This window comes from Doryrhamphus excisus, linkage group LG16 (assembly GCF_037039965.1).
Source record: "Doryrhamphus excisus strain RoL-2023G ecotype Guam linkage group LG16, RoL_Dexc_Guam_v1.1, whole genome shotgun sequence".
In the NCBI taxonomy this organism is placed as follows: Eukaryota; Metazoa; Chordata; class Actinopteri; order Syngnathiformes; family Syngnathidae; genus Doryrhamphus; species Doryrhamphus excisus.
Genome location: NC_136372.1, coordinates 1,963,622 through 1,979,677, shown reverse-complemented (window position 1 = coordinate 1,979,677; position 16,056 = coordinate 1,963,622). Strand labels below are relative to the sequence as shown.

The 16,056-nt window shown below is 43.2% G+C and overlaps 1 protein-coding gene across 2 annotated transcripts; it reads left to right on the top strand.

Moving 5' to 3' along the window:
• Positions 1-1,408: 1,408 nt before the first annotated feature.
• Positions 1,409-11,498, top strand: LOC131102781 (zinc finger protein 281-like). Of its 2 annotated transcripts, none has more exons than XM_078797517.1 (7): positions 1,409-2,339; positions 4,035-4,441; positions 6,230-6,328; positions 8,496-8,619; positions 9,013-9,096; positions 9,187-9,305; positions 9,391-11,498. In XM_078797517.1, exons 2-7 carry the CDS (start codon positions 4,070-4,072, stop codon positions 10,864-10,866), a joined length of 2,274 nt encoding a protein of 757 aa, XP_078653643.1. In that variant the 5' UTR covers positions 1,409-2,339; positions 4,035-4,069; the 3' UTR covers positions 10,867-11,498. The 2 variants fall into 2 exon arrangements, with proteins under 2 accessions (XP_078653643.1, XP_078653642.1); XM_078797516.1 differs by having other exon boundaries at positions 8,493-8,619.
• Positions 11,499-16,056: the final 4,558 nt, after the last annotated feature.

The following is a 16,056-nucleotide window of genomic DNA, read 5'->3' as shown; positions in this document are numbered from 1 at the left end:
TGGCGGTGAGATGCCCTAAGTGCATGTAACTTGGCTTTGTCCTATCTAACTACAGTACAGCTCTACATCAGCATTACCTTAACATTAGTGGGTAGCTTCAGAGGCTAACTTTAGTGGTTTTAGGTTAGTGGTTGGGGTTAAAGTTAGGATTTAGGGTTAGGGTTTGGAGGGTTAGGATTAGAGGCTAACATTAGCGTTAGGGTTAGTAGTATGGCTGGCATCCATTACAATAGGATTAGGCTAATGACTGGTTGGTGTTGGGTGTAATGGTTAATGTTAGGGTTAGTGGTTAGTGTCTTTTCAATTATTTCTGTCATGCCCCCCGCCCCCAAGGGAAACTTTATTAGTCAAGATTTTGGGTTACTGTTGTGTTTAGGGTCAACGGTTAGCCTTTGGTGTTAGGTTTAAGCTCTAATGGTTCATGTTGGGGTTAGCGCTTTGGTCCATATTGTACTCTACGTCTACGAGTACTACGATAAAGCTCTTACCCGTTAAAATACCGACACAATACAGTTTTAGTCGCAGAATTAATTATTACATTATTGAAATTATTTTTTAATTTTTTTTTCTGTTTTTTGCAGTATTATAATTATTTTAATCATGATTATTTATAACAATACACCAGTATAATGGGCTTTTTCCATTATATTTAATTTCATGACTTCATTTATTCATTTTCTACCGCTTATCTTCAGGAGGGTCGCGGAGGTGCTGGAGCCTATCCCAGTTGTCTCCGGGCGAGAGGCGGGGTACAGCCAATCACAGGGCTAATTTCATGACATTTAAATGTTATTTCATTGTAATTTTTCTATATTTAGATGCAACCATTCTAACCCTATCATTGACCATCGGTTGGTTTTCATTAATGGTTCATGTTGGGGTTAGCGCTTTGGGTTATATTGTACTCTATGAGTGAAGGAATTGGTTGACAAGTCCACGGTGGCGTCCTCCCCGCCACAAGACAAATAAAGCCCCCTCACAGAGAGACCCCTGCCTCAACAAGAGGGACTTCTGATCCTCAGCGGAGAGGAGGATTAGAGCGTAGACGACCACGACCGCCATCTGTTAGTGTGTTGGCTGAATCAGTGCTGTGGCCGAAGATGTTTGAACATCCACCTGCTTTGTTTGTCAGACCGGGATGCATTCAAGCGAGGATGGGGAGGGGGGGGACAAAGGGTGGCCGCCCAGACTGAATTATTAATGACGCCTTTGAATTGATCAGCCCGGGCGTCATATGATACACTTTAGCACAGATTCCACCGCGGGACAATGACGCCTTTGTCTCCTTCACTTTGGGAAAGGTACCCTCACGTCTCTGTCACACGTCCGTATAGCGAAGCAGGCTTTGACCTTCACATCCTGCTCATCATCATCACCATCATCATTGTGGCGTTGAGAAAAAGTTGAGCTCCACACTGACTTTTACTTGTGGATGCTCTTGCAGATGCTAAAATACAAACGTCTTTGTCTCACAGAGGTCACCTTCAACTTTACTAGCAAAGTACGCTGCAGCGTGTTTAAAGTCATACTCTATATATTTACACATACAATGTATATGCAGTAGTTTTATGTATACTGTATGGAAGAAGCAGGGTAAAAGTGCACACAGTCTTTTATATACAATATTTATATTTTTACATATCTCTACTCTCTAATGTTCATTGATGCTCTCCTTTCAGAATTAATGACTTCATTAGCAAAAGCAATTAGGAGTGGGGGGGTCTTTTAGATGCACACACACACACACACACACACACACACACACCATGCGGGACATCTTCTGAATCTATTATACTGTATTTTAGCTGTTAAAAATATGCTACAAAACGCCATACCTGGTACTAATATGTATGTAATATCAGGAGTAGTCGGTCATAGCTTCATAATATTTACCTAATGTGTCTTCATGTGGGACCTCTTTAGTGTAGCATTGAAACATTTAGTGCAAAGTAGGCAGTGTTTCCCATACATTAATGTTTCATATTTCATGTTCCTCAATCAAGCTAGTAATATTTCATTGTGGGTAAGAAGAAATACTATCATGATTGTAAGAAGTTTAGTCTTTTATTCATGTTAGCAAAGCTACATACTGCGTAGTTTTTGTATGTTTGACCCCCAAAAGTTGTACACTACAACAAATCAATGTTGGGATGTGCGCGTGCGTGTGAGTGTGTGTGTGTGTGTGTGCGCTGGTAGAACCCACAATGCACCGCGCCGAGCCAAGATGGAAGACCCCAGCAGCTGCAGCAGGACAATGTTTTGCCTTTAGATTTTCGGGGGAAACGGACCGCAGAGAGCGATTTATCCCGGCCAGAGGAGCGGCGTGTGGTCATGCAGCGGTAAGCGACACTCTAGGTGGGGGGGAAGTTCGGCCACAACCGGTTCGGCGTGGAAGTCCAAACTTGCGGTGCGGGACAAGACGACAAAGCGGCGGACTGCCTGCCTGCCTGGATGGCTGCCTGGCTTCCAGGCTGCCGCTAACGCTAGCTCGCTAAGCTAGCAGACGAGCATCATTGTTCGCTGGGGAGTTTTGTTGTGGGTCATGCCTCTCTTGGCGCTCCATCACCTTCCCTTCGGGAACCAAGCCGCTCGCTCGCTCGGACGAAAACAGTAAATATGAAAATAAATTCTCATTTGTATTTAATGTTTTTTTTAATATTGATACCAAACACTGTACGCTAGTTGTTGTTGTTTGTTGGCGCTCGATCATTGTTTGTCGTCGTCTAAATGTTGTCTCAACTAAAAGAAAAAACTAGCAAAATAACCCGTTTCTAATATCACATATTTTTTTCTTAAACGTTTATTTTTCGGGAAATGTTTCGACGTGGTTGTTGAGGTTATGTGCGGTTCTTATAATACATTAATTATTCCCTGGCATCACAAAGAAGCCCCCCCCGTTCCTACGGCCCCTAGACATAGCTAGCCAAGCTTGCTAATTGCTAGCTAAATATCATGGCATATTTGACATCATTTCCTAAAAGATTTATTACTTTGAATTCCACAGAAAGTGTAAAGTTGACTTCTGGAATTAGTCTAGCCAAAAGCTGGATGTGTTGGATGTTTTATGATAGATCTTTTATCGATTTTATCGATTGGATATCTATTGATGCCTGGCAGGAGGTGTCTTTGCTACAGAGACAGCAGTTAAAATTAAAACACAAATTAAGGTTAAATAAAACACGATTAAAATACACAAGCTATATGTATTATAAGTTATAAGTATATGTATTATTAATACTTGTGTATCAATATGGTACAATCAGTGCATAAAGTGTGAGTGAATGTGCGCGTGTAAACAGATACAAGTTTAAATAGCTTGGAAAACTTTCATATTCTATAGAATATTTAATTCAATTTCATACTTTATAATCATGGCTTACATTTTCTTTAAAATAAACTCCAAAGTATGATAAGTGGACTATGAAATACTTTTTTTTTTGCTCCAATCAGCAAATAAACTGCAAAAACGTCCTATGCCTTTAAATCACGGGTGTCTCTTAATTTTCTAACAAGCAAAAAAAGTATACTTATTTATTCACATAAATTTATTTCAGCCATTTATCTTGAAGCATGTCACATGCTGCTCTAAACTTATTATTCACCATTTAAATACACTTGTCAATACAATTTAGTTGTTTTGTAATTGAATGAAATGTTTTTTTGGGGGGGATCCACAATGTGCCACAATGGCCGCAGCCGTGTGATCACACTTTTGTTTGTGCACGCTGCGTGTGTACACGCTCATTGGCATATAATCTCATTCAAATAGGATGACTGGGTCAGACGGAGACACGGCGCAGATTAACATCCAAACGCCAATCCTCTCACGCGTAATGTTGTCGCAGTAAAAGCCGGAATATATTCTGTATGCGAGGCGCTGAGCCAGACCGTGTAACCCTTTTATTGACCCGCAGATCATGACTGCGTAATCCACGTAAGCGGGCCGGCGGCGAGACAATTCATAATCTCAGCCATGATTGTATAGATGGCCGCTCACGTCAGCTCATCATTTGCTGTGCATCGATCTCTTGCAGGATGACACCGATCGGCACGCCGTAGTCACCCCGCCATGAATATCATCCAAGACAAGCTAGGCAACGACTTCCTACGCTCCAACGGCGGCGGCATGGACTCCAGCTTCGGCCCCGGCATGATCATGTTCAGCCACCTGCCGCCGGTCGCCAGCTTCACCCGCCTGCCGCCTCAGGAGATGATCCTGAAGAAAGAGCGGGACTCGCCCGACTGCATCGCCGGCTCCCTGAACGGCGGAGGCGGCGTGGGAGACTACGTCCACGCTCTCGGCATCAAGCAGGAGAAGGTGTCGGAGCACGATTACCGCCTGCCGCTGTACCCGGGAGGGCTGGGAAAGAGCACGGAGCTGCTGGAGCTGACGGTCAGCAACAACCAGAACCTGCTGGTGCACGAGCTCAACATGGCCAACGTGAGTACCTGTGATGACGCAACACCCGTCGTTTACATTAGGTGCGGTCTGTCAACGTAGCTTGTCGTTACAACTCCGAAGACGCTCGCATCTTCTGCTGCGTTGGTTTCAGCACCATAGAACAATGGCACGGAGTGAGCCAGTAGAAAGTTCAGTTGTATTTTATAAGATGTTTTTTTTCCACGCTTTTATGTACTCCTTTTTTTGTCTCTCCCACAAACATATTCCTCTCTGTCATTGAAAATTATGCAAATGATATGAAGATGTCGTGTAAACCACAACCAGAAATAGATTGCGGTCCCGTGGGAGACGCTGAACACACAAAAGTAGAATGTTGACTGGCAGCCTTGGGAAGCTAAGCTAGGTCTAGCGTGGCGCTCGTCTTTGTTCTTTCGTTCATGCTGGACATTGTTTGCGTTGATAACACACCGAGATGCCAGCTGTCTGACTAGTAGCAGTAATATTCATAAGCAATATTTATGAACAGTACCTTAATGTACTGTACTATACAGTACAGTAAGATTCCTTTTTATAAATCAGATATATGTTCACACCGCAGGTCATGTGACCTGTATTTGACTATTTTTTTAAAAACATATTTTAATTTTTTTTAACATTATTAGAGCCCTCTACACATGAAATAACACCCCTATAGTCACTTTTATGCTCATATTATCCAAAATAGAGGACAAAATGAAATCTTGTTAGCATTGGAAGAGTTCCTTGTTCCTTTAAAAAAAAAAAAAAAACAACTTCTGAGCTTATTAATTATTTAATTAGTTTTGGTAATTATTACTTTTGTTTAACGCTAGTCAGTGTCTCAAAAAATAAAAACTAATAGTGTGTAGATAGCTTGTTCAAATTTGTAACAAAAAATAATAATATAAATAAATAATATAAATATAATATAAATATATAATATAATATATATAATATAAAAATAAGTAAATAAGGAGTAAAAGTTGTGTGGTAATGCAGGCTATATGATGAACAAACGTAATGTTGCGACCCGTGAACACCGCCATGACACAAAAAGCACATTAATATTCGCCAGTGGGAGGAGCCGCAGACAGGAAACGTGCAGGGGAGGAGCTCGCATCAAAACCGTCACGGCAAAGTAAATCTACCGACGGCTCGCCGTACAAAATGTAAATGCCCCCCCCCGGCCCCCTCCCCTCTTGGCAGATGATGTCACGGCTGCTCAGCGTGAATGAAAACGTCTTGGCGAGGACACAGCTGTCTTGTTTGAGCTCGCACTTCATTGCAGACGTCTTTTGTGCTCATTCAAACACAAGCGCGCCCTCGTGACAATAGGCGGGCCGCCGAGGTCGCCTAATGTGGATTAGTAGTCCGCACACATGGCTTTAATGGATACATTTCAAAAAAATGGAAACCCTACGCTTGATGTCGCTAGCAGGTGTGGGATAGATTCAGCCATCGCTAGAAGTGCTGGATCGTCCGCAACGACACCTTCAAGTCCACTTCTGCTCCCGGGACTTGATCAGAGGTGGACCGCCGCTTTATTTCTTTGGACATAATCCCACAAAAAAAAGCTCTCAAAGTGAATTGTAGGTCACGTATCCACAGGAGGGCTGTAAATTTAGGCCGTTGCTTGTCGTGCTTTTCCCTCCGCGAGCGCATCTCATCCAATTTATCGACTGCGCGTTGTTTACACCAGCACGTGTTTTATGTGCGTACGCGTCCATTTAAAGGCCGCACGCCCGTCAATGAAAGCATTTCCATGCACCGCCTCGCTCTCACGGCGTCTCCCTTTTGTCATCCTCACAGCTGCCGGGTCAGTTGGGAAAGGAGCCTGCTGGGAGGAAAGGTCGAAGGTCGAATGGGGACGGACAGGAGGGCAGACCTCGGAAGAAACGTAGCGAGAAGGTTGGTTTGCCGTGCTCCTTTTTTAATCATGTATTATCTATTTTATATAGCTTGTAAAAGACACAATTTAGTGGTTTTTTATTTAAAATTTTTAAACATCTGAAGCTATTTTCAGCACAATGTGATGGGACAATAACTAACGGGCGGCTTAACTGTCATCCAGTCTCCACCCTCCCCGTTTTTGTGAAGGACTCGTCCCCAATCAATGTGGCGGGATAGCAGCCAACTGTCAACTTGCACTTTGCAGGCTGAGAGGAATTCGGTTGAAAATCTGTCAAAAAAATATGCTAAAATTCCATTTAGCGGTCAAAAGTTGGGGGTGTAACGCTTCCTTTTAATAATCATTCCAGAGTTGCTCATCTACGCTCATATTTCCACAGACACACTGTGACTTATAAGTCACCTTTACAAGACGTCATCTTTGCGATCAATTTAGACCAAATTAAACATGTAACGTTTAACATCTTTATTAAAAAAATATTTGTTTATTATTTATTCTTTATTTCCTAGTATTGGTGCAATCCATCGTCTTTTAAATCATGTTGGATCAATATGCATCACGTGGAATGGAAACTTGGATCATAGGAATATAAATTGATACATCCATATAGGGAATGAATCGTTACACCCCTAATAAACACCTACAATTTATTCATAGTAACAGCAGAAATAATCTGTTCCAGGGTCAAGCTGTGGCCTTTTGAACTTTACAGGCAATGTTTTAAATAACATTGAATATTTAGCCAAGCCGGTTTATATCCTTATAGTAGGATGGCAATGTGTGTGCTGCTTGTGTTACGTTACATACCTGGTTCTGTGCTTGTGTTACGTTACATACCTGGTTCTGTGCTTCTTACGTTACATACCTGGTTCTGTGCTTGTGTTACGTTACATACCTGGTTCTGTGCTTGTGTTACGTTACATACCTGGTTCTGTGCTTCTTACGTTACATACCTGGTTCTGTGCTTGTGTTACGTTACATACCTGGTTCTGTGCTTGTGTTACGTTACATACCTGGTTCTGTGCTTGTGTTACGTTACATACCTGGTTCTGTGCTAGAGTTACGTTACATACCTGGTTCTGTGCTTGTGTTACGTTACATACCTGGTTCTGTGCTTGTGTTACGTTACATACCTGGTTCTGTGCTTGTGTTACGTTACATACCTGGTTCTGTGCTGGTGTTACGTTACATACCTGGTTCTGTGCTTGTGTTACGTTACATACCTGGTTCTGTGCTTGTGTTACGTTACATACCTGGTTCTGTGCTTGTGTTACGTTACATACCTGGTTCTGTGCTTGTGTTACGTTACATACCTGGTTCTGTGCTTGTGTTACGTTACATACCTGGTTCTGTGCTGGTGTTACGTTACATACCTGGTTCTGTGCTGGTGTTACGTTACATACCTGGTTCTGTGCTTCTTACGTTGCATACCTGGTTCTGTGCTTGTTACGTTACATACCTGGTTCTGTGCTTGTGTTACGTTACATACCTGGTTCTGTGCTTGTGTTACGTTACATACCTGGTTCTGTGCTTGTGTTACGTTACATACCTGGTTCTGTGCTTGTGTTACGTTACATACCTGGTTCTGTGCTTGTGTTACGTTACATGCCTGGTTCTGTGCTAGAGTTACGTTACATGCCTGGTTCTGTGCTAGAGTTACGTTACATGCCTGGTTCTGTGCTAGAGTTACGTTACATGCCTGGTTCTGTGCTAGAGTTACGTTACATACCTGGTTCTGTGCTAGAGTTACGTTACATACCTGGTTCTGTGCTAGAGTTACGTTACATACCTGGTTCTGTGCTAGAGTTACGTTACATACCTGGTTCTGTGCTAGAGTTACGTTACATACCTGGTTCTGTGCTTGTGTTACGTTACATACCTGGTTCTGTGCTAGAGTTACGTTACATACCTGGTTCTGTGCTAGAGTTACGTTACATACCCGGTTCTGTGCTTGTGTTATGTTACATACTTGGTTCTGCGGTTGTCATCATCAATCGTAGCCCTTTTGTGTCGTCACAAAAAGCTAAAGGTAAAAGTCAACTCCATTTTTCTTGTGGATCATATATCACTTGTCCTTTAGAGTATTATTTTAAAGCGCTAATGTCGGTCATTTTGGTAACAGAACATGTTCTTCATGATGGAATGTCTCCTCTTCCTCCCCAGCAGTCCATGCTGCTGGATGCGGATGGCGGCAGCTTGTCTCCGGGAAGCAAGCCTCACATCTGCGAGCACTGCAGCGCCGCCTTCAGGAGTTCCTATCACCTCCGCAGACACGTCCTCATTCACACAGGTAGCGGCCGCCGTCAATACGTGAATAGCGCCCGACACTCCCATTTATGTTTGCTGTTATCAGGCTAATGCGGTTTATTGCGCTACATGATTGCTAGCATAACCTTTATAGTTCACTCATTCCATGTAATTGCTCCGATTTGTACAACACGCTACAACGATTTGCCTCTACGTGATAATGGCGAGGGGCTCACAACTGCTTGTGCATCGATGCCAATGATTGATTAGCTGCAGGTCACATGATGTCACTCCATAGACACACTTGATGCTCCTTTATTATTCACAACATTTAATGGTAAATATTCATTTACAAAATAAAAATACATTCACATTAGGAAGATAAAGTCAAAATAATAATTCATGTTGGCTTTTTATTGTGTTGTCCTTCTTGCAGGTGAGAGACCCTTCAGGTGCAGCCAATGTAACATGAGCTTCATCCAAAAGTACCTCCTCCAACGGCACGAGAAGATCCACAGCGGTGAGTCGTCACCCCTAAGCATCCCCCCACCCCCCGCTGACCCAAAAGATGTCTGACACGGTTTCCTCCTTCCTGTTGAACCCCCCCCAGGAGAGAAGCCGTTCAGCTGCGACCAGTGCAACATGCGCTTCATCCAGAAGTACCACATGGAGAGACACAAGCGCACGCACAGCGGAGAGAAGCCGTACAGATGCGAGACCTGCCAACAGGTTTGTGACCTCCTCGTCTACTTCCTGCTTCTTATGGCGCCGACGTCCAGCTGTAGCGTTCTTTAGCCTCGTGTTTGTGCTTCAGTATTTTTCTAGGACGGACCGCCTGCTGAAGCACAAGCGAACCTGTGGAGAAGCGTTAAGGAAGGGCCTGGATCCCAGCATGATGGACATGGGATGTGTGGACTTGGGCAGCTACGGAATCACTCAGGGAAACTCTGGCAGAAAAAGAGGACGCTCCAAGAATCCCGGAGAGGGAGCACCCCGAAAGAAGAAGAAGGGAGACGGAGGGACGCTGAGAGTGCCCCATGTTCCCGGCGCCGTGTCTGGAGCGTACAGCATTCACGAGTACGCCGTGGAGAACCAGACGGTGTCCTCGTCCACCGAGCCAGGCCCCAGTATGCAACACCACGGCCGTGCCCCAAAGATGGCCTTCAAGAAGGCCCCCCGTAAAGGTGCGGACAAAGGTGGCAAGGCAGATGTGTTGGAGCAGAGCGGGGCCGACGTGGATCACGGTCTGGGCCTCATGCATGCCAATGGTGCCAAAGTGGGCGGCGCCACCAGCAGTAACTATGACGACGCCATGCAATTCCTCAAGAAGCGGCGCTACCTTCACGGCCCCCACAGCGTGACATCATCGGGGCCCGCGGTGGGAGTGGGAAGTGGCAGCGAATACGACGTGGGGCTGTTGTCCTCACATCCCGCTGTCATCCAGGGCACCGTGTCCACCATGATGGACGCCGACACCCCACTCAGTCTGGACAAGTCCGGGATCCCCGATGAGGTGCTGCAAAGCCTGCTGGACCACTACAGCCAAAAGCCAGACGGCTCCCACCATGACATCCACTTTGACATCGGCGAACAACATGTGGAACTCACCCCCCCTGATGCCGATGCCCCCAGCCCGTCCGGGGACAAGACCGCCGTGATGAACGAGTACTCGCGCTTCCTGCTGCAGGCTCTGGAGCGCACCAGCCACACGGGCGGCTTCCCCCTCGGGCCCGGCCCCGCTTCCTCCGGAGTCTTCACCACGGCCCACACGGTGAGCCCCCTCTACTCTGACAAGAACATCTACACCACGACGCCCCTGGAGTGCGGCTTCGCCCCCTCCGTGCCAAAGGCGCACTTTGCCATGCTGGCGGGCTCCTCGCCGCAGCACGTCTTCCACCTGAGCAGCCTGGACGCCCCCCCACCACCTCACCAGCAGCTCGCCCCCTCGCAGGAGCTCAGCGAGCAGATGGAGAAGCAGCACTCCTCCACTCCGCCTTCCTCCTACCAGATCAGCCCGTCTGACCTCAGCAGCCACAAGGAAGCCGCCAAGACCGCCGTCTTCCAGCTGCCCCCCTCCAAGGCCACCTACCAGATAGAAAACTTTGCTCAGGCTTTTGGCTCTCAGTTCAAATCGGAAGAGCGTGGCTTGTGCTACGCCGCCGACTCGGACGCCGAGCACCGGATAAGGACCCCCGTGTCAGAGTTCTCAGGGTACAGCACCTTACTGTCGGACGTCGGCGAGCCGACCAGCTCGGCTCCTAAAACGCCGACCAGCCAAAGCTTCCGATGAGACCACATTGTCCTTAAAGGTATTAGCTGGTTTTTTTATGGGACATTTTTATTTGAATTCTTCCTAAGCTGTTTGTCTTCACAAGGACAATATCTATAAATATTTTTTTAAATTAAGTGCTTGTCAATGTAGTATTAGTATTATTTTTATTGTTATTATTTGTATGTGCCACCAGCAAGCTGACTTGTTTGAGCGATCAAGGGGGGGGGGCAAAAAAATGTGTTGCAAGTATTACTCAGGAAACAGGAAGTTGCTGACATGCTGAATGAGTGTGAACACTGAAAACACTTTCTACTTGGCGATATAGAGATTACGGTACTCAATGTGAAACGCAGCTTTCCTATTAATAAGGGCCGTATATGACCCATCTATATATTTATAAACATAGAAGAAATACATACGTAGCTTACAGATGGAATAGAAAACAGGAGGCAAATAAATGTTCTTAGTACTGATTAAGGAAAACATCTTTTTGGGAATTTTTCCATCCTACATGAACACAGTCATGGAAAAAAGACTTAGACCACTTTGTTGCTTCAGTTTCTGCTCCAACTAAAGGTACCTTTGCTTGGACAAAAATAATAAAAATAGCTCATTAGAATGTTAAGAACTGAAGTTATTATCAAGACCATGTAATTTACATGACATTTAATGTCTCTTAAATTAAACGCTAATGAGCTATTTTGTTCTATCGGTCTAAACAAATGTACTTCTAATTGGACCAGGAATGAAAATGGATCAAGAACCTGAAGCACCAAGGGTGGTCTAATGCTCCCTTCCATGACTGTATGGCTGTCTTTTCTGTGTGTTTTAAAGATATCAAAACAGATAAAAGCAGACAGCTCAGGTCAAGTCCGAATTGGGAATCAAAATTCCAAAAGTGCAGTTTTCCTTGAAATTACATCAGAGCTTTTTTTTGACCAACAGGGGGTGCTGTTGGACAGCAATAAAATGGTCTTAAACTTTCTTACCTGCGCTCTGCTTCTTTGTCAGGTCTCCTCTACTGGGGGGGTGGGGGGGGGGGGCGTTAGGGCCACACTGCAAAGACAACACAGTCAAATTAAAACAAGTTGCAATTTTACAATAAATGAAAATGAACTGGATGATTTTGTTTGATGATGGGCATGCCTCTTTACCTCATCTCCAGCCTCCAAAGAGGAGCACCTTGCCACGTTTGTTCCGTAGAACAACGGCATGAAAGGAGTGAGCCCTTTTGTCAGCCATAGTCTTTGTCTCAGTGGGTGAAGGCGGGGCCCGCTAGCATACACACAGAGTGTAACATAGAGTTTCCACTACTTTATTCAAAAGTAAAGCTAAGTCTCGTCTACGCAGAACACTCGGAAAATGACAACTATTTATGCAACTTTTATTTTTTTGTCATATTAAGCTTTAGAATTATTACTATTTTTGGCAAGGTTCTAACTATTCCTTTTGTTGTTTTCTTGATCGCTTTCTCGTAAGGTAGTTCTAGTACTTATCTGTTTTTTTGTCAATGCAACTCATAACTTGACTTAACTTGTAATAGCGCTGCAACCTATTTAAAGTACAAAGTTCTTTTTAAGCTTAGTAATATTTTAAAGCTTTATTCTTGTAGTTGACAAAACACTAATCTTTTTTTTTCTTTTAGTTTTACAACTTTTTCTCTTGGCTAAAAGTTAACATTTTTGTACAGTTGAGTTTTTCTCATGGAAATAAAATACTGTATATTTTACAACTTATTAGAACTTTCATAAAATACTAACTTTGCTACATTTTTGCTGTACATTTTCTCTCATTTTACAGCTTTATTCTTGCAAAATTAAGTAAGTCTTCCCACGGTACAGTCGCCAAACATCACAATTCGATTATCACTCCCTCGCTATTTGCCTTTTTTTTTCCAGAAATGAAAAAGTTCTATTATTAAAACATACAGGCCATATGTAGCATTAGCTTACATGACTTTACCTTAACACCGCCTGAAGTCAGCCGTGGCGTGTCCGACCTGGTAGAGTGGAAAAACCGTCTCCCATTCAGTATCTAAAACACAAAGATAATAGGTCAGCTTTCATGGGTGACCAAGGAAATCAAACAGTTGCGGATCAATTGGCTCGTCGATGAATCATTGGTATCTATGGTATTGGTATTTTGAGTGTGGTCCTAACGCTTGTTGGTAGTCATGCGCATTTCAAAGCCTCCAATTAGCACTTTGAGCCCCCGAGCTCAAACGTCACAAATGAGCTTTTTTTGTTGTTGTTAAAGGTGGTTTTTATCTGCTATTTTTCTCTTACATTTCGGGAGGCGGTGGGGGGGGGGGGGCAGGAGGGGCGTTTGGTCTTTAAATGGGGATGTTGTACATGTCATTGAGACCCTCTTAGTTGTTTTAGTTGGACGTTTCCTGTTGAATTTGATGCAAAAATGTGTTTGTGATGACAAGAAAAAAATGACTTGTATGCATTTGGTCTTTTTTCCAAGACATCACGGAGCAAAGTGGAGACTTCATAATTGGCTCAGTCGATGTTAGATGTCATTTGGACGCTTTTATAATAAATGTATTTATGCCTTTCAAAAAAAAAACACTGTCTTCCATGGACGTGACTGCGCTGACCCCCCCTTTGCTTGTGGCTGCTGGGGGGGGGGGTCTGCCTCGTATATATACCTCATATCTTGGAAATGCAAAGAAGCGATTTCTACAAATGTGGACTATTTTTGTACGGAAGAGGACATTTAAAGGCCAATCAGTGTTCACTGTCCTCATCTCTTATTGTTTACAAGCCTTAGTAACACTACTTCCAATGAAATAATATCATGATGAACACTAAGTTGATTTTTATGGACGTTATTTTACAACCACAAGATTTTGTAACTGATGATTTTTCTGTACCTGTCCAATGGAATATGTTTAAAAGTGATTAGGGACAAAATAATAAAAAAATGCTGGAATACTGAAATACTGGTAGTTTGCACTTTTCTCTGTTTCTACCTATCGAATGTACGAATGTTAAGGTAAGTGCATGTATGTATGTAGTACGTAATTATGTACGTACTACATACATACATACATACATGTGTATACTCACGTACATGAACTTTTCTGCTCCGAAATCAAGTGGAAACCTTCCACACACTCATCGGGAGTCCCAGAAGGATCCAAAAAGTGCAAAAAATGCCACTTGGGAGTGGTGTTCATTTTTGCAAAAAAAGGTAAGTCGTTTTTTTTCATTTTTTTCAACTTGCTGAAAATGCACTTTTATAGTAAAAAAAACACGGGAAACCTCACACACGCGCATTGGGGGCCTGAGAAGCACCCAAAAACGGCATAAAAGGCCAGTGTTTGAATTTGGTGATTTTGACAAAAAACGTAAGGGGTTAGTATGGCGTTTTTTTCAATTTTTTCAACTTGCTGAAAATGCACTTTTCTAGTAAAAAAAACACAGGAAACCTCACACACGCGCATTAGGGGCCTGAGAAGCACCCAAAAACGGCATAAAATGCCAGTGTTTGAATTTGGTGATTTTGACAAAAAACGTAAGGGGTTAGTATGCCGTTTTTTTCAATTTTTTCAACTTGCTGAAAATGCACTTTTCTAGTTAAAAAAACACGGGAAACCTCACACACGCGCATTAGGGGCCTGAGAAGCACCCAAAAACGGCATAAAATGCCAGTGTTTGAATTTGGTGATTTTGACAAAAAACGTAAGGGGTTAGTATGGCGTTTTTTTCAATTTTTTCAACTTGCTGAAAATGCACTTTTCTAGTAAAAAAAACACAGGAAACCTCACACACGCGCATTAGGGGCCTGCGAAGCACCCAAAAACGGCATAAAATGCCAGTGTTTGAATTTGGTGATTTTGACAAAAAACGTAAGGGGTTAGTATGGCGTTTTTTTCAATTTTTTCAACTTGCTGAAAATGCACTTTTCTAGTAAAAAAAACACAGGAAACCTCACACACGCGCATTAGGGGCCTGCGAAGCACCCAAAAACGGCATAAAAGGCCAGTGTTTGAATTTGGTGATTTTGACAAAAAACGTAAGGGGTTAGTATGGCGTTTTTTTCAATTTTTTCAACTTGCTGAAAATGCACTTTTCTAGTAAAAAAACCACAGGAAACCTCACACACGCGCATTAGGGGCCTGAGAAGCACCCAAAAACGGCATAAAATGCCAGTGTTTGAATTTGGTGATTTTGACAAAAAACGTAAGGGGTTAGTATGGCGTTTTTTTCAATTTTTTCAACTTGCTGAAAATGCACTTTTATAGTTAAAAAAACACGGGAAACCTCACACACGCGCATTAGGGGCCTGAGAAGCACCCAAAAACGGCATAAAAGGCCAGTGTTTGAATTTAGTGATTTTGACAAAAAACGTAAGGGGTTAGTATGGCGTTTTTTTCAATTTTTTCAACTTGCTGAAAATGCACTTTTATAGTAAAAAAAACACGGGAAACCTCACACACGCGCATTAGGGGCCTGCGAAGCACCCAAAAACGGCATAAAATGCCAGTGTTTGAATTTGGTGATTTTGACAAAAAACGTAAGGGGTTAGTATGGCGTTTTTTTCAATTTTTTCAACTTGCTGAAAATGCACTTTTCTAGTAAAAAAAACACAGGAAACCTCACACACGCGCATTAGGGGCCTGAGAAGCACCCAAAAACGGCATAAAATGCCAGTGTTTGAATTTGGTGATTTTGACAAAAAACGTAAGGGGTTAGTATGGCGTTTTTTTCAATTTTTTCAACTTGCTGAAAATGCACTTTTCTAGTAAAAAAAACACAGGAAACCTCACACACGCGCATTAGGGGCCTGCGAAGCACCCAAAAACGGCATAAAAGGCCAGTGTTTGAATTTGGTGATTTTGACAAAAAACGTAAGGGGTTAGTATGGCGTTTTTTTCAATTTTTTCAACTTGCTGAAAATGCACTTTTCTAGTAAAAAAAACACAGGAAACCTCACACACGCGCATTAGGGGCCTGAGAAGCACCCAAAAACGGCATAAAATGCCAGTGTTTGAATTTGGTGATTTTGACAAAAAACGTAAGGGGTTAGTATGGCGTTTTTTTCAATTTTTTCAACTTGCTGAAAATGCACTTTTATAGTAAAAAAAACACGGGAAACCTCACACACGCGCATTAGGGGCCTGCGAAGCACCCAAAAACGGCATAAAATGCCAGTGTTTGAATTTGGTGATTTTGACAAAAAACGTAAGGGGTTAGTATG